The 25,503-nt window shown below is 55.0% G+C and overlaps 1 protein-coding gene across 1 annotated transcript; it reads right to left on the reverse strand.

Moving 5' to 3' along the window:
• Positions 1-627: 627 nt before the first annotated feature.
• Positions 628-25,484, reverse strand: TTC19 (tetratricopeptide repeat domain 19). Its single transcript, XM_047756918.1, has 10 exons — positions 25,295-25,484; positions 25,076-25,212; positions 23,238-23,348; positions 22,606-22,644; positions 21,830-21,886; positions 21,455-21,516; positions 19,068-19,162; positions 4,255-4,409; positions 3,064-3,226; positions 628-2,665 (listed from the first exon to the last, which is right to left on the reverse strand). The coding sequence occupies exons 1-10, from the start codon at positions 25,467-25,469 to the stop codon at positions 2,532-2,534; spliced, it is 1,128 nt and encodes a 375-aa protein (XP_047612874.1). The 5' UTR covers positions 25,470-25,484; the 3' UTR covers positions 628-2,531.
• Between the last annotated feature and the right edge of the window lie 19 nt (positions 25,485-25,503).

Genomic DNA, 25,503 nt, shown 5'->3' on the forward strand with positions numbered 1-25,503 from the left:
TTCGGTGTCTCAGGTTTCCGAGGGAAAATCCAGACTCTCTAGCTTGATGCTGTCGGTGGAGGTAGGTGGTCAGGCCCGCCTGGCGCTGCGCTCGCGGGGAGCACGCGGTCCTCTCCCCTTCCGTTTCTGGCGGGCCAGAGCTTGTCAGCAGCCGTTTCTGTTACACTGACTCTCAGGAGCAGCGAGCGTCAGTCTGAACTTGAACCTGATGAGGGTCCTAGAGGTTCCGGCTCATCCCTCGCCCGTCACCGCGTGGCGAGCTTTGAGTGCGTTTTCACTCTCGGGCATCGCAGGGAGGCGTCCTTCAGCAGCACACGGGGGCTGCTGGCCTGGGCAGGATGGCGCGGTGTTTAGAAAGGGGGCGAGAGGGTGCTCAGGCTGGCACCTCACAGACGCTTAGGGAGACCCAGGCCTGCCTCTTGAGAAGGCACCTGGCCTGCTGCGGGAGGCCCGCCCATCACCTGGGTGTCCGGTCCCTCTCGTACAGCTGAGAGCACAGGTTCAGTCCTCTGCCCACAAACCCACACCCGTCACCGTGTCCTCAAAGTAAGCTCTGCCTGGAAAGCTGGTACAACGTTACAGGTGTTTTGTACATAGTTTCAATGTGAATGAAAAACTGAAGTTATCTGCTCAGCAGTTTTTGGACTTTAATAATTTATATTGTCAACTGTCCCAAAGAGATGATGCTGGTACCTTTCTATGACTAGTTCTCGAGAACATGTCAGAACAGAGCCCCGCCCCTCACCGCTGCAGCTCCACCTGGGGACCCCAAAGGGGGCGGCGGGTAACCACACGCCTCCCCCCCCCAACGCGCCTGGGCTCCCTCCACCCCTCCCGCCGGCACAGGAGACGAGGGCCCTTGTCGAGGATGAGAAAAACGGCAGGACGGCGTTTGCCGGGCACACCTGCGGGGCGGACCGCCCAGGAGGCAGTGGCCTTGGCTCTGCGCAGCTGGGAGACCAAGCACAGCCCCGAGCGGGACGGGGGCCAGGCTGCGTCCGCCGCAGGCCGAGCCCAGTGCTTGGAAGCCGCAGCCTGATGCGTGACTTTTTCCAGCATCCAGAGAGCTAAGTTAAGGCCTGCCTGCTGACCACAGGAGTATTCTGACGGCCAGTTTCCACCACGTTTATGACTGGAAGATTCATGGTGCTTGAACTGGGGTAAGCTGGGCGATTCCATCTTAAAATACTCATGCTCTGATCACGCCAGTGCAACAGTTCACCTTTGAATTCAGGCCAGTCACGAAAGGCTTCCTGTGGCGCGGCCTGGTTTCCCCGCAGCCCAGGGGGCGGTCATGACGACAGCCGCCCAGAGAACCCCTCCTCCGGGGCGGGGCCCCCCAGCGGCGGGACCGGGGGGGAGGGCTGGACATTCCTCGGTAAAACTTGGGGTGCCAAAAACCTCACTTTGAGTAGCGGCTCTCACGGTGAAAAGGTAAAAACGGTTTCAGTGTGGAAGGTGAGTAGTTGAGTTTTCTTAAATCACCAATAAACGCAGACTGGGCGGCACAGAAGCTCAGACTCGAGGGTGGGATAAAGGAGCGGACTGGGGAGCCAAGCGGGAGCAGCTTCAGGAAGGTCCTTTCCGTGGGCCACGCAGAGCCGGCTCCCGTGCAGTGCTGGGCTGGCGTCTCAGGTTTATTAGGAGCCCGGCCGCACGCCCCGTTCCTTCCAGGCTCCTGGGCAGGCTGATGGCGTGACGACAGGGCCCATGTCCTGTGCTGACAGGTGTCACACACCCCGAGGTGGCCCGGTCCCATCAGGTCACCAGCCAAGTCCACTCCCAGGGCTAGCCTCATCTGTCCCCTGCCTCACACAGGAGGACACGGGCCCCAACTCCCAAAGTCTAGGTCAGCAGTTCTGCCAGGGGACCAGCGGAGCCGCCCTCAGGTAGGGCACGCGATGGCCCTTCCCTGACCGGGGTGCGGAGCAGGCCACAGGCAGCGGGACGATGTCGCACATGGCCAGAGCCGTCCAAAGCCACACCACTCAGTTTCTTCATGCGGAGTGGGTGCTAGCCTGCCAAGTGCCTGATGCCCACTTTAAAACAGCAGGCTCGGGGGCAAAGCCAAGGTAGTAGCACTTTTCCTCCTTGAGGCGTTAGACCCACGCTGGCTTCACGGGGCAGATGACAGGAAAGAGTAACTCACCATCTGGCATGAGACAGGCGGCTCTGGTCTGCCAGGTACCGAAACGTCAGAGAAGGGAGGGCAGCACGCTGATTGACCCAAACCTTCCGGAGGCACTGCCTGCCCGAGACGCACCCCAGCCCGAGGGGGCCGGCCTCCCGGAACCTCGCTCCACCCGGGCAGCGAGGCAGCCCCTCGCACCCGTCCCTCGGAGCGCAGCCGGGTGGGGAGAGCGGTTGCCGCGGAAAGCACGTGGACGGCTGCTGCGGCAGCGTGGACGGCCTGCTCCTCCGAGGCTCGGCTGCGGGAGCTCTTAAGGATAAAGGCTTCGAGCACCCGAGACTGGACGGTCGCGGCTCCTAGAGACTCCCCACACCAAGAGGGGGCCCAGAGCGGGGTCCGCTTAGGCCGGAGGGCTCCTTTTCCGCGACAGCTCGGCCAGCTCCTCCCGGATGTGCTGTACGGAGACCTCGTCTCTCTTCCGCTCTGCTCGCTGCAGCGCCTCTTGGTAGACGGCTTTTGCTTGTGCATATTGTTCTAGAACACCAGAGAAAGGGGAGAGTGAGGAAAAGACACGTTTTCAGGGGACTCTGACAGCACGACGGACGGCCCAGGCCGGACCCACTGCTCGGAGGCTGCCCGCGGGACGCCAGGGGCCTCGCTGACGCTGGTTCCGTAAGAGACCCGGTGTCCGCAAGTCCGAGGCGAGGCCGGAGCAGCCTGGCAGGGTGTGCCTGTCGCACGGCCCTCCCCTGTGGCGACAGCCTGCTGAGACCCGAACAAACGAGGGAGCCGGACCCGGGAGTCCGGAGAGCGCTGCCGAAACAGGTCTCCCGCAAAACATCCTCACGTGGCCGTGTCCCCAGAGGTCGGCGGCGCAGACAGCCACCGGCCACCACCTCCCCCGGCCCGGGGCCCAGCTCCCCGCTGCCCACCTCTGTGCGTGAGGATGGCGGCCAGGTTCCGCAGCAGCACGTGGAGCTCGGGGTGCTCCCCCCGCCTCGCCAGCTCTGCCGCCCTCTGCGCGCACGCGTAGGCCTCGTCAAAGCGGCCCTGCGCGTCCAGGGTGGTGGCCAGGTCACTCAGCAGCACAACGGTCTGGACGCAAAAGGAAACACAGCTGCGGCCGCTTTAAGCCGCAGCCAGGCGCTCACCTGGACGCGCGGAGCGTGGCGAAGGGCCCCCAGCCCGGCAGCCGCCCGGGCTGAGTCGTCACCATTCACCCTTCACGCCGAGTGGGACAGATCCCGAGAGGAGCTGACGGGCGAATGTCACCTGTCAACGCGATGATCTAGCAGAGGCAGCAAATGAGAAGGCACAGCACGGAGCAACTGCAGGAGCCGACCCTGCTCCAGTGGGCGTGCAGCCACTGGAGCCCCCGGCGCCCAGGGCCTTCCTGAGCCAAGACATCGTTCTCCTGGGGACCCTGAGACTCCGCCAGAGGGAGGCACGATAGCGCTTTTAGGCGGATTCCTACGGAGCGTCTGAGACGGGGGCTGGGGAGGGGGGAGCGCAGCGGCCCCGCCCCCGCCGAGCAGTGACCCCGCTCTCGGCCCTGGGTCTGTACTCTGTGCTGGCCTTCCTCACGTCGCCTCACTTCTCCGAGACGGTCGTGAAGGCGCATCCCGAGTCCCTCAGCCCTGTAGCTCGCGCTGCCCATCCACCCCCAGCCGTGGGACCTGTTCGGTCCAGGTGAAATGGCCACGTCCCGCGTTGAGGGGACCACGCGCTCACAGGGCGACCCACCTCTCACCCTGAGAGCCCAGTAAGGTGGTAGCTGTACGCACTGTTCTCACGGGATCAGCACGGAGGCCTCGGCTCCGGGTCGAGGCCCTTAACCGTTTCATGCCGGCCGCGCTCCCCGGGCCTTCGCCTGCGGGGCTCGGGAGCGGGCATCGCCCCGGGCTGAGCTGCGCCCCCAGGCCTGTCCCAAGAGTGCGTTTTCAAGATACCGTGCTGTGCAAACCTATCCTCCCGTGAGACGTTCTGGGCAGACGCGCCCCCGCTCAGCCGCTCCGAGTCCTCGAGACCGCGGGGGCTGGGGCCGGCCGGGCGGGCCGTGTCCCCATCTGCCACCTGATGCGGAAACCTGTCTGGCACGCCCGCTCCCTGTGCTGTGCGCTTACCTGTGGGTGGTGTTCTCCTAGGATTTCCTCGGAAATCCGCACAGCCCTCTCGTACATGCCTTGTGCCCGTGACGGCTGCTCGGAGAAGAGAAGGTAGCGGGCACAGCTGTCTAAGCACATACCCAAGAGGAGGTGGGTATTGGCTTTCTCCTCGGCTAGGAAGCGAACGAGAGCAGGGTAAACGAGCACAGCAGCAGTAGAAGCTCCCCGCGCCCCCGCCCTTCCTCCACCAACCCCACAGCTCCCGCCGGAGATGCGCGCCCAGCCTCCCACGGTGCCGCCAAGGGGACCATCGAGGTGGAATCGGGGGTTGGACCCAAATACGGGTGTGGGGGCGGGGGGGGCGTTCCACACCAAAAAGCAGTTGGTCACCAGCAGGGGAGCCAAAAATTCACCTAAATTCTGACACTACCTCGCAGAGGCCACAGGTTAGGGGCTCAGTCCTGCAAGACTGCACCCCCGGCCCCACCCCCTTCAGACGCCAACTGCGTGTTCAAGCTGTCACCTGTGCTTCTGATCAACTGGCTTAAACCAGAGGTTCCCAGGACCCCTCCCATGGGTCCCATGGGCTTGCTGGAAGCCCAGAGCTGACAAGACCACCAGTGGACAAAGGCCAGACTTGGAGCGGCCAGGAGGGAGGGAGGCACAGGGCGGGTGTGCGAAGGGGCATGGCTGTCCCTGCACTGCCCCGGGGGCTCCCCAGACCCCACCCTCTGGGTCTCATGGAAACTGCAGCACATGGCACCGCTGCTTAAATCGTGGGCCACCTGCCAGTGCTCTGACTTCCAGCCCCTCTCTCCCTGGGCACGTAGCTGGCTCCACTGGCACCAGCCCCACCCCAGGTGCTTCCAAGTCGTCATTAACAAATCCCAAGGGTCTGGGGAGCTCTGAGGCAGGAACTGTGGATGAAAACCAAATATACGTTGCTTACAAATCAATACTGCAACATCCAATTAAGTGGCGATCCTTTCCCTACGTTTGAAGACTCGGTCCACACACAGACTAAATGTGCCAACTAAAACCTGGCCCTTGCCCCCTGCCTCCGCAAGGATGAAGTCACGAGCCACTGCAGCTGCTCGTCTTCAAGACCCGGGACAAGCTCGGGGTGGAGGCGGAAGGGAGGTGCTCTGTGCTCCAGGAAAACTGGCGGGACAGGCCTTCAGAGAGGGAGGTGTTTCCAGATGTCACGGGGCCCAACCTATGCGCCTCGCATCTAGAAAAGCACTAATCATTCATGGAGACATCTGCTCCCTGTGACCAGCAGCAAGCTGCTGCCAACAGGTGTACCTGATGGCACCGCCCCCGTCCCTGAGGTCACAGACAGCAGTGACCTCCCGCCACCTCCACCGCCTAACGGCCTGTCTCCCGGGCTACGGTCCCCACTTGGCCCCAAATACAACAATTTACAATGCTCACTCACACTGCGCCTTTTTTCCGTTGACACATACCACCTTGAGTTTGAAACAAGTAACATTTAGCGGAACCAGGTGATGATAAACTTACGATGAGTTAACAACGGAAAGTTCAGGGTCAAAGAAAAAAGGCTAAGGTACGAAACAGCAATACGGAGAGAAAGCGGAGAACAGGCAATCCTGGAATGAAACCGCACAAGCCCCATTTAAAGAACGGGGAGTCCGGCTTGGGAAGGACAGCGGTAAAGGCCGCAATCACAGACCTGATTGCACAAACTCGGTAAGGCACCTGATGCTGTGGGACCGGGGAGCAGATGGGGGCCAGTGACCCAGAGCCAAACCTGCGCAAGATTCGAGAGAGACGGTGCAGAGTCACGAGCCAGATCACAGGGGCTTCCGCCGAGAGCTCAGCTCAAAGTCGGTGTTTGCTTACCGGACTTCTTAAGTTTCCCTCCGATAATCTTCCGTAATACCCACCACTAGGCGCCCAAGTGAGGGGTCAGACGGGTTGACCAGAAAAGTACCATTCACACCAAGTACCTTTCCCTCCGCAAGGTCGAAGTTTCAGGAAACTTAGGAAGAGCATACACAGGTTCTCAAGAAGACGATGTTATCACCAAAAAACAATATGACCAGTTACTGACGAGACAGAACAATGCAAATGAAAATACCTACTGAGATAATATCAGAAGGTCAAGTGGAAAAAAAACTTTTCTTCAAGAAGAAATCCCCAATTATTACTCTGGTCTAGTTATACATAAAAGGTTAATGACAACCATGTTCTTAAAATCAACTAAGGACTAGTTTTAAATAGATCAGGAGTTCCCTTCGTGGCTCAGTGGTTAACAAACCCGACCCGTATCCACAAGGTTGTGGGTTCGATCCCTGGCCTTGCTCAGTGGGTTAAGGATCTGGCGTTGCCCTGAGCTATGGTGTAGGTCACAGAGGCGGCTTGGATCCTGCGTTGCTGTGGCTGTGGTGTAGGCCGGTGGCTACAGCTCCAATTAGACCCCTAGCCTGGGAACCTCCATCTTCTGTTAGTGCGGCCCTAAAGAGACAAAAGACAAAAAAAACCACAAAAGTATAAGAATAAAGTGACAAGTAATTCTATGAAAATTACTACCCCTTATATTAGTAATGGAAATTAACTAGAAGACAGAAAAGCTTTTTAGAAAGAATTGAGATAGAATTTTAGCTATTTTTTTTACATTCTAATCATAGTAACATTAAAAAATGGAAATATTTTTTAATAATAGGACCAAGAGAAATAAAAAGGCTGGCTCCATAATAAAACATTCAGCACACTACCTGTTGTTTTTTTTTTTAATTTTTTGGGCCAAACCCGCAGCATATGGAAGTTCCCAGGCTAGGAGGTCTAATCAGAGCTGCAACTGCACCACAGCCACAGCAACACAGAATTCGAGCCACGTCTGAAACCTACCCAATAGCTCTTAGCAATGCCAGATCCTTAAGCCACTAAGAGGGCCCAGGGATCGAACCCATGTCCTCATGGACACTAGTTGAGTTCGTTACCGCTGAGCCACAATGGGAACTCCCAGCACACTACCTTTGTTAAATAGCAAAAAAAGTTCCTTTTCTAGCTAATAACAAAATATGGTTCCTTGAAATAGTAACATAGAAACAGGAGACGAGAACAAATCAGATAACCTAGTAAGAGCTGAGAAATACACTGGGGTTGCTTATACAGAGCAGCGCATTCCTCCAGGTGATTATTTGAATGGGGAGGGGCTTGTTTTTGTTTTCTTTTCCGGCTGCCCTCACCACACACGGAGCTCCCGGGCCGGGGATCAAATGCAAGCCGCAGCTGCAGCAGCACTGACTGGATCCTCAACCCAATGCACCAGGCTGGGGAACAAATCAGTGCCTCCACAGAGTTAAGCTGGATCGGTAACCCACTGCGCCACCGTGGGGGCTCCCCATTTCTTCAAACTTCAGTTATAAATAACTTTTCCATAAATTACTTCTAAGAGAAAAAACCGAGCAACCTAAAATCAGTCTATGAAACAAGACGCATCACAGGAATTTTTACTCAAAATACTAGCAAGCTGAATTCTCAAATGCACCAAGGAGAGGACCGAGCAGCACTTCCTCCAGCAAGGCCTCAAATGGCGCAGTGCCCTGAATGTACCAGTGCATCAACTGAGGCCTGCGTGAGTGCCCAGTAAAAGGAACGGGTGAGACCCTGGAACAATCGGATGCACTTTTAAAACAGGAACAGGGATCCTCCGTCCAGAGACAAAGAGCACCTCCGCTTCAGGAAAACCGAGCACAAGCACGCAGCTGCCCCAACCCCACCAGCGATCACCTCGGACCCTTAGCTACTTGGCGCTCGCGTTCCAGGAACATCTGGAATCCCGCTGAGCCGAGCCCTCCTCCGCTGGCCGAGCCCCCAGCAGCAGCATGTCGGGACCACCACGGAGCTGGTGGACGGAGCCCTGGGTTCCCAGAGCGTGGGCGAGACCCTGGAAACGCTTCTGCTTTGAACATCCAATGAAGTACGCCGCACACCCCCGAACACGCGCAGCTGAGCTCCCGCCACAAGGCCGCCGCACGGCCGGCAGCTAGGACACAGCCGAAGCCCCCAGCGGGCGGCACCTCTGGCTGGCCGTGCGGGGGTGTGGCCCGAGTGTCCGCAATCCCGGATGGTCCCCAGAGGCCGCACCTGCAGCCGCAGGGACGTCTGCATCCCAGGCCTGGGCCGCGTGTAGCTGCGCGTCTCCACGCAGACGTCCCCGGAGGCCTGGGCCGAGGGCCAGCCGCGGGCCCACTGCTAAGCCCCAGCGAAGGCCCGCAGGTGCGACATCCGCGAGGACGGGGAGGGAGGAGCGGCGGGCCCACGCGTCCTCGGGTGTCAGGCAGGCTCCACCTCCGAGCCTCGCCCGGGCCCCTCCTCAGGGATGCCCGCCTGGCCCGCGTCCTCCCGGCTGCTTCCAGCTGGCTGCCCAACAAGCCCCTGGGGCGGCCCTCCTCCCTAGCGGACCTCCGCAGCGCCCGTCCCGCGTCACCTGCGGGCACGCCACCAAGTCGGCAAGTGGCGTCCTGCCTCCGTGAGGCCGTGGCCGGACTCTCCTTCCCGCTGATTCTCTACCCAGCAACGGGCCCGGTGCGGAACCAGCGTTCCGTCGGGGCTTCCTGCCTGCCTGCCTGGCTGAATGATGAGCATATAAAAGACCCCATTAGAAACGGAAAGGTCCTGCAGTAAATATGGAGAGAGATACAAGCAAACGAAATAACAATCAGAGTCCAGTACGGAGACGGCACCCCAAACCCGAGACGGACAGACCAGCAGAACAGACCTGATTCGACCGCTGTGCGTGGGGCGCAGCGACATCGTGACCTCCCGTTACATTACAAAACAAAGTCCCTCATGCTGGCTAAGTTTTACTCAAAACGAAAAACAAACTGTAACAGTAAAAAGAAAAAAAATGGCATTCCCGTCACGGCACAGCAGATACGAATCCGACTAGTTGCGGGTTTGATCCCTGGCCTTGCCCAGTGGGTTAAGGATCTGGCGTTGCCATGAGCTGTGGTGGAGGTTGGCAGGCACAGCTCCGATTCGACCCCTAGCCTGGGAACCTCCATATGCCGTGGGTGTGGCCCCACAAAGCAAGAAAAAAAATTTTTTTTAAATAAATTCCAGGGTAATTTAAAGACTGAATGTAAAAAGGCAACTATTTAGAAGAAACTATCTTTCTGGCCTTAGAAAAGTGAAGGATGTTACTGAGTAAGACACAGGAAAGCACAAACTACAAAGGAAAATAGCATTAGTTGCCATTCCGTTCAACAGAATTAATCATTCTGTCTCTGTCAAATGCCCTGAAGTGAAAAGACAAGGCCACAAAGAAATAATTAAACCAACACAATGTAAAATGTTCAAATAAATTCACTCCTACAAATCATTAAGAAAAAGACAACCCTCCAAAAAAATAAGCAAAAGGAACACAGAGGCACTTTTCAGGGCGGGAGATGGGAATGGCCAGGGATACACGAGGAGGCCATGGGGACCTCACGAGTAACCGAGGGGCACGGCTGAGGCCACAGGGACGCCCTCACACCCACCAGGGCATCCGAACCTCAAGTCCAGCAACAACGGAGCTGTGGGGCAGCAAGAACGCTCACACCCCGCTGGCGAGAACCAAAGTGCCAGGAGCATGTCGTCGGGGATGAATTAGGGCATACTACCCCCCTGGACACGTGTGGCCCCAAGGACAGGCAGCCTGGCACTAAACAACCAAGCCACTAAACGAACAGCAGGCCCGGGGCACGCAAAACGGGATGCTCAGATATCAAAGTGTGTACACGGCAACACTTACGATGAGTGGGAAAACTGCAGCAACGACTCATAGCACGCTGTTCTTACCAAGTTTAAAGACTCGGTGCTGTCGCTGTTTATACAGTGTGATAAGATAGGCCTGAGCAGGCTAAAGACCAAAACCAAATTCAGGGGTACAGCAGATGAGACGCCCCCCGGCCTGCCCCCCAGATCATCTGAGTCTGAAGCACATGTGTTAGTTTAGTTGCCTGCTTGAAACTCCAGAAGAAAAGCACAGAACTGACTTTTCTAAATAACTGAGAATTTTCTGAAAAAATTCCCAGAACACAGACTAAATTTACTCTCTTTTCACATTATAGAGCAGAAAAAAGAGAGTGAGGCCAACACACAGGTGACGAGATTCCTGAAAAAAAGACCACAGCAGCGTAGAACCGTGACGCTCACAGTTCAAGGACAGAAGCGAGGACGGGCCCAGGCCGAATTCAGAGACTAACCCCCTTCACCTCATGCGCAAAGTAAGGAGGCCGGAGAAAACAGGCTCTCTACAAAAGACGACAAATAAAGCTGGCTTCCCAGTTCTCTGCAACAAATCCCACTACAGCTAAAATTCCAGATCACAGAGAAAAAACTAGTAGGGAAAGGCAGAAGAATGTTACATTGCAGCCCACTCATCTTACAGGAGAAGCTGAAAACACTTTTCTGTCTCAGCCAAATACGTCTTGAAGAAACATTCAGGCTCCCTTAACAGAACTGAAAACCATACATACATATATACACACACGCGTTCCTTCCAAAACGTAACTAGTGAGGAAAAAGTCCCGCTACGAGGGACCCAAAAACAAGTGGAAAGCTTTTAATGCACAAAATTAGACCAAATATCACTTTCAATTCTCACTTTAAATAGGGTATTTTGAGGGTTTTTTGGTCTTTTTAGGGCCACACTCGTGGCACATGGAGATTCCCAGGCTCGGGGTCGAATCGGAGCTGTAGCCACCAGCCCACACCACAGCCACAGCAATGCAGGATCTGAGCAACATCTGTGACCTAAACCACAGTCATGGCCACGTTGGATCCTTAACCCACTGAGCAAGGCCAGGGATCGAACCGCATCCTCATGGATACCAGTCAGCCTCGGCGGGAACTCCCTAAAGAGGTTTTAAGATTCTCTATCACAAGACAACAATACTCAGATTAGGTTTAAAAATCCAAACCCCAAACACAGCCTTCTACAACAGACATACGGAAAACAAAATGACTCAGGAAGTTTAAGAGTGAGATACAGTCAATGATGTAAAGCTAAAATCTGTGACAGATAACCTCAAAAAGGACAACAGAGAATCACTTCCCTGACGAACGGATGATTCACAATGAAGATCTGTACCAAGGAGTCTAGACAGCAGAGAAATACATGTAAAGAAAAAAATCCAAAAACAAACATTTTGTTTAGAACAAGACAAAATCAGCAAGAATGCAAAAGACTTGAACACTATAAACCAACCGGACCTGACAGTCAGCTACGATGGATCCTTAACCCACTGTGCCAGGCCGGGGATTGAACCCAGGATGCTCCCAAGATGCTCCTGATGCTGCTGCACCACAGCGGGAGCTCCTGAGAAACACTCTTCTCAAACACACCAGCAACATTGCCCAGAATAAACCACGTACTAGGCTGTGAAACAAGTCTCAATAAAATTGGAGGACTGAAATCATATAAAGCATATTCTCTGACCGTAAGAGAATGAACTTAAAAAATCAGCAACAGAAGGAAATTCACAAATATATGGAAATTCACCAGCACACTCTGAAATATCAAAGGATCGAAGAAGAAGTCACAAGAAAAGTTAGAAAATATTTTGAGATGCATGAAAATAAAAACACAACATAACTACAATTTACAGGCTGCAGCTAACACAAGAGGGAAAGTTATCGTTGCAAATACAGAAAATGAAACGGAAAGTTGGCTCTTTGAAAAAGTCCACGAGATTGACAAAACCAAGGAGAAACTATGAGTAAAACAGTCCGGAAGGTCCTCCCTGAGTGGAAAACATGACGCAGGCGCGGAACCACTTAGGAAGCTCGGCTGAGAACACGTCGCGCGGCAGCAACCTCCGCAGTCCTAGGAAGCTGGTCGCAGTCCCAGAGCCTGGGACTCCCCACCGACTCTGCTCTTAGGTCACGGAGGAGGGCACTGAGGCCGGGGAGCGAAGCGGTCCAGTCCCGCTGCAACTCCGAGTGGAAACGCTGGAGCTGAGACCCGGCGCCAGCCGCGGCGTACCCATGAAACCAAACGGGCCGCCAACATCGCTCCCACGTTCCAGAAATGTTTTGATCTATTTAAAACATGAAAATGAATGAAATTCTCATCTCAAGGAGAGGAACAAGGACTCGACGGGGGAAAAAAAAAATCTCCTCAAGAGGAAATAAATCCCTTGAAGGGAAAACTGGCGAGAACATGACCTTGAATACACGGCAGGATATGCACGTTGGGCTGCAGCAGCAAACTCCTAAGCAAGGTTCTTCCAGGACGACGCGTCTCCCAAGTCCTCTCGCCCACGCATTCACTCCTCCAGCAGATGCTTGGGGAGCCTGTGTCCTTGGCACTGTCCTGGGTACTGAAACCAAGTCAAGCCAGTGGAAGAAGTGTGCGGGCAGGGAATCAGCTGTAAAGGAGGCCCGTGCCCCGTGCTTCCAAGGACTCCTCTCCTCCCATGGACACCTGAGGGCTGCGCTGGAAAACAGAGAAAGCGGGCCAGCCCGTTCCCCCACGTGAGTGCCATCCCGTGACAGCAGCTCGAGAAAGAAACGCTGGACCTCCCCTGAGAAAAGGCATGCCGACGTTCTAAATCAAACATCAGCACTAAATACCCTCCAGCGGCACAGTGAACCATTAATCCATTACTAGCAAGCATCACCTGCACCAAGTTATTCAACTACCAATCTACTCATACAGTTTGGCACCAAATTAGATACGAAACAAAGCTGCCCATCACCGCTGTTACCTAAAGTGCTGGGGTTACAGCCAATCAACTAAACGTACCAAGAGGAAGGGGGAGGACAGGGAAGTCAAACTGTCTGAGAGGAAAGCCATTCTCACGACGTCCCCAACATCGACACATCCAGACTCGGCATGAAGATCAACGGAAAGGCCACTCTTTTAGCAAGATGGCCACTGAGCAGCAAATGCAGAGCAGCTCTCGCACGTCCATGAAAAACGACGCCAGGACCACCCGTGTCCCCTCCTGAGGGGACGCAACAGGCAGAGACGGTGCCCTGGGTGACCTCTGTGTCACCACCCTCGCTCTCCTCCCGTGCGCCCCCCACCCGTGCTGGCCAGCCATGGTAAGCCCGCTTCTCCCCCAGGCCGGCATCAGCAAGGCCACGAAACCCCACGGGGCCAGCAGAGGATGAGCCTGGGAGGGACGTGTGCCACCACCTCGCATCTGAGAGGCCGCCTCCTCCTGATGCCCGGGACTCGACAGGCGGGGTGACAAGAGAGCCAGCGCACCAGGAGTGACGGTGAAGAGATGGCAGGACCCTATCCCTCGGGGCTTCAGGGAGCCAGACAGCAACCGCCTCTGCAGCTGCCCCTTCTGCTGAACGGCCAGTCACATGAGACAGGGATGTCCTCACCGTTTCACTTAATTTAGCTGAAATTTTCTGCTATTTGCAGTCAAAGAACAGATCGCAAACTTCCAGACTGTAACCTCCCAAAACTAATTTACAACTGTAACGCAAATCTAATAATTCAGTCCCAAAGCACTCTGAAGGCCTGACAAAATGATCTAAGATTCACGTGGAAAACACCTAAAATCCATGTGAAAAGCCAGGAGAAACAAAACGGGAAGAAATTCTGCAAAAGGACATGTGAGATCCGTCACATATAACTCAAACGATAACACATAAGCCAAACAACATGTGCTGTTGAGCCATCAGGTGAATAAATCAGAATGAAAACCCCAAAAGAAACACCAGCAGACAAATCAATACGTTTTAGGTACATAATGATGACAGATTATTGTCTTTTAAAAAGTAGTTACCCGCTTCACAGCAAAAGAGATTGCAGATGTATTAAACAGTGTTAAAACGGTTTAGAAAGAGACAAAGAGAAAACTACAAGGAAAGAAGAGTGAATACGTATCTGATTTCCAAGTTGACAAACACCTTCCAGGCGCTAAACTCCAGAAGATCAGGGACTTTTTGCCTCACTTGACTCTAATTCAAATCCTAGAACCACATCTAACACTGAATAGCTACTCAAGATTTATCAGAAATTCATAGAAGCAGTGAAAATAAACATAAATGAACCCAGATCAAATTCCCGCAACCTCATGGTTCCTATTCGGATTCGCCAACCACTGCGCCACAACGGCAACTCCACACGTGCATTTTGAAAAGAAACATGCAAACACTAAACAGTAACTTCACAAGGAATTCAGGGGTCGAGGTAGAGAAAAACAAGTGAATAATGAAGGTTCAGGAGAGCAGCACGTCTGGGGCGGCGAGAAGGGGCCAGGGCCAGGCCGGCAAAGGGCTTCAAAGGTAGTTAAGTTCTTCTCATTGTTCTTGGCACCATGTCAGCCTCCCGCTGCTGCTGAATTAACAACTCTAACCTCTACACACACAAATAAAGGAAAAGTCAACAGGATCAAAGTACCAATAAATGACCAACCTTTCGGCTTGTCAAAGAAACGCTCACGTATCAAAGCCTATCACGACCTGACAGAGGTCACAGACATCGGTGAGCCTGGGGAGAAGGGGCGCACGCCTGTCACGATAGTAAAGACGACTGCCTGTCCCTCCGTGAGCACCTACTAAGTATCAGGCACTGTACCACGTCTTCTGCTCCTGACTTGGTACACGACCTCGGTCAACCCTTTCAACAGCCCTACGAGAGAGCGCTACGTGCAATCCCGCGCTGAGGACCAAACACATCTGACAAGTCACACACAGAGCAAATACAGTCACCGAATCAGAAAATGTACACGAACACCGTCCTTCCTAAGGCGCTTCTGCAAAATTCACCAACCACCTTGAAACGTGCTGGCCTGCAACTGCAGCCTTAAGACTCCGTCCTGAGAAACCGCTCTGAACACGACCTCACGTCCAGTAACGGAGGCGGGACGGCGCCTCTGGCTGGACCACATCCGTGCAAACTCCCCCCCAAACACACAAATCAAAGTGTAAGCGTGAAAACGACGGACAGCAGCAAGGAAGGGAAGAGAAGAATCAGGAGATGACAGAGAATTGTGGGAGGGGAGCAGCAGAGAGGAGGGGTGACCGAGCCCCTCAGAGGCGGACGGGGAATGACGACCACGGCCCACGAGCAGCAGTCTGCACACCGGAGCCCGGGCAGGACCAGGAACGCGGGAGGCGAGCCCCGCGGTTCAGAGCATTTGCCGCATACACAAAAAAAGGGCGACAAAAAACCTAGGCAGCCGCTGGCCGCAACGGGAAACCAAGGGCGCAGGTCAAAGAGGAGACGGCTCCCAGGCACGCTGCGTGGCCCGGGAGCTGACGCGGTATGTCGTCGTCACGTGACGCAGACGCGCCTGGAAACCGTGCGGCAAACCCCCGCGTCGAAGTCAGCAGGTTCCAAATCAATCAAGACGCAATTTTACACGCTCCTGAGAGAGAGAGGGAAGTATCGGCAGGGAGCGCTAAGAGTTGAAAATGACTCTAAGAGCACGCTGGGCCAAAAAAATGCTTTTTAAAAGCAAGTCACATGGTATTGACTTTTTATAAGATGGAGGTAATACTAGAGAGAAATTTTTAAAGAAAAATTGAAATTTGGTGCAAAAAACGGTACGCTGTTTAGAAAAACACAAATCAAACATAAACCCCCCGGAAACCTACCACCCAGAGGTAACACTGTCTACACCTCAGCAACCCTCAGCCCTGCTCCAGGCCTGCACTTAATCTCGCACTCCCGAAGATTTGGCTCCTCCTAACGACAGTGTTTTCACTTAATTTCTTAGGGGCATTTCCCCGTAATAACATAAATGTCCACATCGTGAGGTACAAAATGCACACCCTAGTCCACGCTTTATGTGATCTGAAGTCACACACTCTCGGGATGGAGCTAGTCATGCCAATAAAAAGCCGATGAATCTGATAATGGACTCGCCTTGTTCAAAACTGAGAGGGTGGAGTTCCCGTCGTGGCACAACAGAAACGCATCCGACCAGGAACCATGAGGTTGCGGGTTCCATCCCTGACCTCGCTCAGTGGGTGAAGGATCCGGCGTTGCCGTGAGCTGTGGTGTAGGTCGCAGACATGGCTCGGATCCTGCGTTGCTGGGGCTGTGGTGGAGGCCGGCAGCTACAGCTCCGATTCGACCCCTAGCCTGGGACCCTCCATGTGCAGCCCTAAAAAGACAAAAAGTCAAAGACAAAACAAAACAAAAACTGAGAGAATGTATTTCTTTACAAAAAAGATTAATAATAATGTAACACATTTTCTTTACTGAACAACTAGTAGAATGTAAAAATGTTGATACTAGAAATTACTTTGCTCTGACAAGCATTCCCCAGGTCTGGGGAAAAAAGTGCTCTCATACTATTACTACTAAATCTTTTAAAAACACGGTTACAAAGTAGTATACACAGTGTGACCCCTAATTTGCTTCCTAGGATGCACAGAGCGTATGTGAAAAACAAGCCTAGAAAGATGGACACCAAAAAATGAACACGAGGGCTGAGCATGACTCCGAGGGACCTTTCTTCCCCGTTACCGATGTTCGAGGTTTTTCCTGAACGCCCCGGGTTCCTTTTGGAGGCAGAAAAGACGGCTCCACGTGAGAGGCGACTCCGAAGAGACCACACAGGAGGCGGAGCACGGCTGCGGGCAGCTCCAAGGCAGCAGCGCCGGCGCCCCCATCTCGTGCACGTCCCCCCGCCCGGCACCGGCGTCGGCGGGGTCTCGCCCCCCCCCCCCCCCCCCGCCCCGTCCGTGTCCGAGGATTCAGCAGAGAATGGACCCAACCAATGACGTCCCGCCTCTCTGACGGGGAGGCGGGACGCTAGGAACTCGGGAACACAGACACTTTCAGAGGCCACACGAACGCAAGCACCCCACACTCGCACCTTCCAAGGCGCTGCTCTGGAGAAGGGAGAGGCTCGGAGGACACGCAGGCAGACGGACAAAGCGCGCCTGGGACAGCCGGCCAGGGAGGGGGGCTGGAGGCGGCCGGGCAGAGCGGGAGCAGCAGCCTCAAGGCCCCGGGGACATCGGCGGGGACGGGCCCGGCGGGGAAGGGGGGGAGGAGGGGCAACCGGGCCGCCGAGAGCAGATCGGGCTCCTGCCCCGGGCTCCCGGCCAAAGCGCTGGGCGAAGGGAGGTGCCAAAAGATGGGGCAGCCTGGTGGGAAACAAGCTGGTGAGGGGCAAAACCCAGGGGGAGGAGCAGACACTACTCGGTATAAAATGAGCCACCAGGGTACACTGCACAGCAGGGCACAGAGCCAGTGTTTTGTAGTAACTACAAATGGGGTATAACCTTTAAAAACTGTTACTGACTCTATCTGCACACCTGTAACGTATGTATTATGATATGTCAACTATACTTCAATTAAAAAAAAAAAGAAAACCCTTAAGGGCGGTCCCGTCGTGGCTCCGCGGCAATGACCCCGACTAGGATCCATGAGGACGCAGGTTCGTTCAATCCTGGCCTCGCTCGGTGGGTGAAGGATCCGGCGCTGCCACGACCTGTGGTGTAGGGCGCAGATGCGGCTCCGACTGACTCCTAGCCTGGGAACCTCCATATGCCACAGGCGCAGCCCTAAAAAGTAAAGTAAAATACAATACAGTACAATACAATACATGAACTCAGGAAAAAAAGAGAGCGCCCCATCGCAGCCACATTAGACACGAGAAGGGCACTGAGCACTGAGGTCAAGACAGTGGCCAGAGCACCTCAGCCGGGCCCACTCGGGGCTGGAGAGGAAAACCTATTTAAAGAGCGCACAGGACCACACGGCATCTCCCAGGGTGTGAGACTCTAGAGGGGGCCGAGGGGGGAAGCAACGGACCCGTGCCCCAGAGGCCCAGCGAAGGGTGTACCCGCCAGGAGAGGCTGCCCTGGGTAAGCAGGTAACGGCTGAGGACGGGTGACCCTGAGAAAGGGGGCGTCCGCCGAGTGACGGGGGACCCGAGTCACGTGCAGGGGCGACCTGGAAGACCGCTGAGCACAGACGCCCTGCAGGCACGAGCACTGCTAGGGACAGGAGGGCCGTGGGGTCCAGCGTCTGCGAGCTCTCGGCTCAGAGCCAGGAGGAGATCAGAGCTACCGAATGAGGATCCAGCCTGAAAGTTCCCGGTGCTTCAAACCCCACTAAGACACCCAAACGGCTAAGAGCAGGAGCCTCCTGCTCATCCACCACTCTGTTCCCAGAGGGACCACATGCCCTTCCCTCCACCATGAGGACGGACCGAAAACAGGAGCTTCACTTCCTCTCACGTCCTGGTGGATCTCTGGGACCAAAGGGTGCTTAACTGGCACGGTGACTGATGGCGGAACCAAGAGGCAAGAGAAGACCCCCAGCAACCCCACCACTGGGCATATATCCAGATGAGACTCGAATTCAAAAGACACAGGTACTGCGACGTTCCCAGCAGCACGATTTACAAGAGCCCAGACGTGAGCGCGCTCATCCGCAGGATGGACAAACAGGGCCTGCTGCGGCACAGGGAGCCAGAGCCCCTGCCCTGTGAGGAGCCAGAGTGGAGAGGAAAGCACGTACGGAACGGAACCGCTGCGCTGCCAGGAGAGACAACGCAACACCACGCATGAAAGAAGAGGACAAAACCCTTCCCTTTCTGCTCCCCGGTTTTCCAAGATCGTATATAATGAAAGTCAACAGTTTTATCATGAGCATGGCACCACGGGTTAAGGAGAACAACAGCGGTCAGGTCGTGTAACGAAAACACCTGACTCCAAACCCTGGGACCTTGAACAGACCTCAGGCAACTTCATTTCTAAAACACATGACAGCCCCCCACCCCCAACTCAGATCTCTCCCTTCCTTTCCTGCGGCCGAAGAGTGAAAGCGCCCCCCCCTCGCCGCCCCCCGTGCAGAAAGGCACCTGTCCAAAAATGCCAGGCTTCCCTACCTGACAAAATGTCTTCTGCTAGCTCCTTTTCTCTTTCAATTTTTTCCTCCAGAGTCGAAATGCAGAATTCATAGCCAGCAAGAGCCAATTCCTGCCTGTAAGGCAAAAATCACCCATGTCGGCTCACCTTTCACACACAGGGTGCGAGCAGAAGCAAGACTAAGACGAGGAGAGGCGAGGAGCGGGAGGTCGGCCTTGTGGGTCTCGAAGGGGTCAATCTACCACTCATCAAAGTCAATGGCAGGGAGTCCCTGTCGGGGCGCAGTGGTGAACGAACCCAACCAGGAGCCATGAGGTTGCAGGTTCGATCCCCGGCCTCGCTCAGCGGGTGAAGGACCTGGCGTGGCCGTGAGCTGTGGCGTAGGCCAGCAGCTACAGCGCCAATTAGACCCCTAGCCTGGGAACCTCCATATGCTGCAGGTCCGGCCCTAAAAGACAAAAGTTAATGGTAGCTTAAGACATAACAACCCAGGAACGCTGCCATGGTTTCAATAACTGACAGGACCTCCCCCTAACTCAGTTCCAAGGAAGGCAGCTTCCCTATGGCGAGATGCTGAGCCCTGCTGGGAGGGAGGCCGGGACCCACGGGGGTGATGGCCCCACAGTAAGGATCCCACATGCTGAGTTCACGTGCTTTCTGGGGGGTGGGAGTTAGCACTGTACTTCTCCCAAGCCAAGGGCCTTTGCTGAAATCTTATTATTTTTTTTTTTTTTAGGGCTGCACCTTTGGCATATAGAGGTTCCCAGGCTAGGAGTCAAATCGGAGCTACAGCTGCCGGCTTACGCCACAGCCACAGCCACACAGGATTTGAGCCGCATCTCCGACCTACACCACAGGTCACAGCAACACCGGATCCTTAACCCACTGAATGGGGCCAGGGATCGAATCCGCATCCTCATGGATACTAGTCAGATTCGTTTCCACAGAGACGGGAACCCCCGAAAGCTTCTTTTACAGAAATGGAGCCCCTGGCTGCGGCACCAGAAAGCGCTGAGCCCAACTCCAGGGACCCTCAGCCAACTGGAGAGGACCCCCAAGCGGGAGGCAGACGGACTCTGGACAGAACAAGCGTCACCTGCTGGTTTCCACAGAGAAGCACAGAAACCCGACAGAGATTCCGTACCCATCCAGACCGTCAGTCCTTGGCACAGCCAAGCTCACCTCCCCTCCGGTCCTGCCCGCTCTGCCCCATGACCCCACCATCCTACTCTGTTCCCGGAGGAACAAAAGCGTCCCCCGACCCACACCTTGGCAGGAGGGACCCTCTCCACCCAGGACCTGCAAACAGGACGTTCTGGGTCACAGCAACACCTCTGCAGCACCAGGCTACGTGTCACTCCAGACCTCTGGTACCCAACTCCACAGCACCTGGAAACCTAGGGGAAGCCAGGCTGAGTTAGGTCTTCCCTTGAATTCACCCCAAATCAGAGCTCTCTGGAGGAGTTCTCTGCTCACAGCCGACGTGCTTGTTCTCTGAACCTAGAGAGTGCAGGACACCGGCCTCTCTCGCCAGTGTTCCTGATCCTTGGCACACATCCAAACTGTTCCCGAAGTCTTCTCAGTGTAGCTGGCAGACTTTTTCTTCTTTAAAGAACCTGGACTCACCCATCACTTTCAAGGGAGCACCAATTTCCTCCCCTACTTACGCAAAGGCCTCTCCCCCACTCCCAGGTACCGCAAGAACTGCCCACCGAGCTAGCCACCAAGACACAGCGACGCTCATCACTTCGCCTGAAACCTAACTGGAGTTCCCGTCGTGGCACAGTGGAAACGAATCCAACCAGGAACCAAGAGGTTGAAGGTTTGATTCCCGGCCTCGCTCAGTGGGTTAAGGATCTGGCATTGCTGTGAGCTATGGTGTAGGTTGCAGACGAGGCTTCGATCTGGCGTTGCTGTGGCTTTGGCGTAGGCCAGGAGCTGTAGCTCCTATTGGACCCCTAGCCTGGGAACCTCCGTATGCCATGGGTGAGACCCTAAAAAGACAAGAAAGACAAAGAAATAAAATTTTTAAAAACACCTTGACACCTAACCCCCCGGACTGCTGACAACCCAGCCGCTTCGACACTGCTCCCTCCTCTCCTAGGAAGAGCTAAACTGAAGCTCAGCTACCACTTCCCTTCCTGGTTCAGGCAGGAGCAGGAGACCTGGCTGGAGCTGTCCCAGTGCAGGCAGAGGTGTGAGGGCGGCATGCCCCACTCAGCAGAGCGAAACCAGAAACGACTCAGGATTTCAAAGGTGATGGATATGCAACACCAAGAGGGTGACGCCCCGTTTCTTGCGGCGCCAGAGGACCAGGAAACAAGTGAAGAGCGTGCGACATCCCAGGGTCGAAGCTTTTGGCCCTTCAGTCCCTGGCGACTTGCGCCTGGATGCTGACTATCCTTACCTATTCTGAGCGGCATAAATACTGGCCAGCTTTAGAGAGATTTCAATTACGGCATTGTCCTCCTGTTGGGGAAAGAAAAATGAAGAGAGTTCATGGCAAGGAAAACTTCCATTTCCTCATGGAGTTTCTCAGATCAGTTTCTAGAATGAATGTGACCTGAAAGCCACGATCCTTATCTTTCCGGCAAAATCAGGCAGCTGTGAATTCCTCAGGTACTAGGCTTTTACAGGCACAAAAGCCTGGCAATTTTTATAACGGCCTTGGGGGGGGGGGAGAAAATCCGAAGCACGTGTGGGGTCTGCGTGCAGTTTTCAGGAAGCAAGACTGTTCTGAAAATGGCTTCGGCTAGGACCCAATCCTACACAACATCCTTACCTGCGGCAGGCCCCCTCCAAGCAGGGAACTCATCGTTGCTTTAAAAAGTTTTTCTGCCTAAAAACACAAGAAGAAGACTTTTCTTTTAGTTGGCCCCATCTGTATGACCCCGGCCTCTAAGCACCAGCCTGAGGCACCACTCCTTGAACATCGCAACACACGTCTCACTCACACACACACAGAGAAAAGCACCCCGTGGCGGGAAAACCGACGAAATACCAGGACCCCGCATCCTCTGGGCCCCTTAAAACTACTCTGCAAGTGAGTAGAAACCAACTTCGGGCATTAACTTCTCATCCAAACCCACCACGGCAGAGACTGCAAACAATTCCCTAATACCCACTCGCTGTGTTTAGTCAGCGTCCCCTCAATTTTTAAGAGGTGAAGCCTCCAAATTTGTACCAGTTAGGTGGGGTCCTACAATGAGCTGCAGCCAAGAGAGGCACATGGCGTGAAGGGAACAGCTTCCAAGTCCTTCTCTCCAAGGAAGCTGCTTGGCCCCCAGCCCCTGCTCCCTCCTGCAGGCTGGAGGGAGCCTCCTCTTCCAGGCAGATGCGGACAAAGCTCAGAGGGGATCACTGCACCTCTGGCCACTTTGTGCAGCAGAGGTACCTGTCCCGCCACCTCTGGACGAACGAACGTGTTGGAGGGAAACACACTCCCCTTTGACTTGAGTCTATGTCGGGGTCTCTTTGTCACGGCGGCTTGGTGTGCACCCTTACTAACACCAGGCGAGTCCTTCACGTACTCACAGCATCACCGAGTGATCTACTTACATTTTCAAGCTGCCCCCGTATAAATGCTACATTGGCCATCTGAAAGAAACCACAAGCTGTTTTCAGTTGAGACCACTGTGTTCCGACCTACTTCAAATCCCTTAAGCTACAGACCCCTCCCACCTGCCTTCACCCTCTAACTAAAAAAACATGCAGACAAAAATGTGTCCTCATCTGCGAGAAGCAAAGCAGAGCAATGACGTGAGAGCAAATACGTGCACAGCCGCGACGATAACAGACGCAATCGAGATCCACTCCTCACTTGAGAAAGCAACACTGATGATGCTTCTTTTGGTTCCCGGATTGCGCTTTTGTTTTTGTTTTTTTTGGCCATGCCCACGGCATGTGGAAATCCCTGGGCCAGGGACTGAACCTGAGCCACAGCAGCAATCCAAGCCGCTGCAGTGACAACGCCGGATCCTTAACTCAGTAGGCCACCAGGGAACTCCCGAGTCTTATAAGTGAAACCCCAAGGGTTATTAAAAGAGGAAACCAAAAGGAAGCTTAGTAAAAACAAAAACCAGAGAGCTTTAGGACATCCTGCTGGTCAGGAATATGAATTAGGACAGCAAACAACCCTTCTGCTGCTCCACCCTCCACTGTCAGTGGCTCCAGCTGGTTAGAAGAGTTACCAAATCGTAAGTGTAAGTGATGGCCTTCTTGTTATCACTCTTAAAAGCAAGATGAAGGGCGTCGTGCAAAATTAGCTCCGCCTCTTCTAGCTCATCTTTCATGATGCACAACTGCAAAGAGAAAACAAAGAAAATAATGTAAAATGACATACCAAGCGAGCAAGTGCACGTGCTGCCAGACAGAAGTGGGCACAGCTGAATACACAGAAGGAAGCTACTCATTCATCCCGTGTTCCCTTAACTCCTCCTGGGCTCCAGACCCTCGCCAATAACGGTGACTGGGAGGCCAGCCTCCACCGCCACTCTGCGTGGCCATATGACAAAACTGCAGCCCGTAGATGCACACTGCAGGAATGTAAGCAAATTCTTATCGTATCTTATACGGAAGCTGCTGGCCCTCCGTCCTCTTTCTCTCTTCCTGAAAGCTGGACGTGACCCTGTAGGACCACTAAGCTTCATTACAACTTGTGACAAAAGCTACAAAGAAAAGCAACAGAAAAGAACATGGAGAGGTTTCCTCGAAATGGGAGTCAGAGAAGCCTTCCAGGGAAGTGGCAGTTAAACTGGCATAAAAAGGAAGAGACAGCGTCCAGCAAATAAGGGACTGTGGGGAAAATGACCCAAACACAGAGAAGCACACAAAGGCCCCCCTCCCCGGCTAAAGTAAACGGCTAGGAGGAAAGGAAACACATGTGAAAGAAGCGCGGTGAGCCAGAGGATTACTGCCAAACAGGGAGGCAGTGTGGGGTGGCTCACGAAAGGCCCCACAGGCCACAGCAAGGAGTTTGATTCTGCCCTAAATGCAGAGGAAAGGCGTCCAAAGTTTTGGGGGAAGGAAGGGATATGATCTGATTCACATAAAAACAACAAATAAAAAAAAAGAGGGAGTTCCCCTTGGGGCTCAGCAGGTTAAGAACCCAACTAGTATCCACCAGGGTGAGGGTTCGATCACTGGCCTTGCTCGGTGGGTTCAGGATCTGGCGTTGCTGTGAGGTGCAGTGTAGGGCACAGATGCAATTCAGTTCTGGTGTTGTCATGACTGCAGTAAAAGACCGGCAGCTGCAGCTCCGTTTCGACCCCTAGCCTGGGAACCTCCACATGCTGCCAGTATGGTCCTAAAAAATAAAATAAAATTGAAAAATATAAATAAAAAAAAAATTAAAGGAAAAAAACCCACTCTGGCTGCTGCCTGGAGAATGGATGGCAAGGAGGCAGTAGGAGGGAGCAGGCTGCGGCCGTGTGGCTAGGGTGACAGCAGAAGAGAGACAGAGAAGGGGACAGGTTTGCCGAATATTTTGGATTTGATGGCAACATCCTCTAAGGACTTGTGGCTGGACTCTGTACGGGGAGTGATGGTTAGGTATGCCAGGTTCTAAGAATGACTACGAAAACGGGGGGGTGGCAGGAAAGAGGAGATGGAGAAGCAAGATGTCGGGGAGGCACTTAAGATCAAAGGTTAGCTTTTGGCAGGTGAAGCCGGCGGCACCCCGCAGCCTGGGAGCGCAAGTGTGCACGACGTCGGCCCCGAGGCGGCGGTCAACTAGCCCACAGGAGGCGGTGCGGAAACCCGGGAGAGGATGCCAAAGAGGATTGCTTGGGAATAAGAGAACTAAATCGCGCATAACCCACACTGAGGCGCATTTTCCTCCCTGCCCGCCCTTCCAGCTCCCAAACGTCCCGCTAACTCCGTCTGGATAAACAGCTCCGCCCGCGCTGCACCTGCACCTGTGGCCCGGCGCCCCGAGCCGGCTGCGGCGTCTGACAGGCACCCCCAGGACGGGGGCCTCCCGCCTCCTCACCCGCCCCGGTGACCGGGGGCCCCGCCGCCGCCGCCTCACCTTGGCTCGCTTCAGCAGCTGGACGATCTCGGCCTCCGCCTCGGCCGCCGCGTCCTCGGCCGCTGCTTCGCCCTCGCCCCGCCGCTCTCGCTCTCGCTCCCGCTCCGCCGCGGCGGGCCTCGAGGACCAGGCGAGCGCTGCGGGAAGGGGCTCTGAAGTCACCGGGCCCGGCCCGCGCCCGGCCCCCGCCCGGCCGGCCGCCCGGCCCACGCCCCTCACCTGCCAACAGCGGCAGCAGCCCCGGACCCCGGCCGCGCGGCACCCCTAGGCGCGGCGGCACGTCCACCCGACCCCGCACCGGCCCCGGCGGCAGGCGCGCCGGGCGACCCCCGCGCAGCCCCCCAGCCGCCCGCAGGAGGCCGCGCGCCAGGCCCACGCCCAGGAGCCGGTACATGGCTGTGCCGCGTCCTCTGCGCACTGCGGCCCCG

Source organism: Phacochoerus africanus, chromosome 14, assembly GCF_016906955.1.
Source record: "Phacochoerus africanus isolate WHEZ1 chromosome 14, ROS_Pafr_v1, whole genome shotgun sequence".
NCBI classification, from domain to species: Eukaryota; Metazoa; Chordata; class Mammalia; order Artiodactyla; family Suidae; genus Phacochoerus; species Phacochoerus africanus.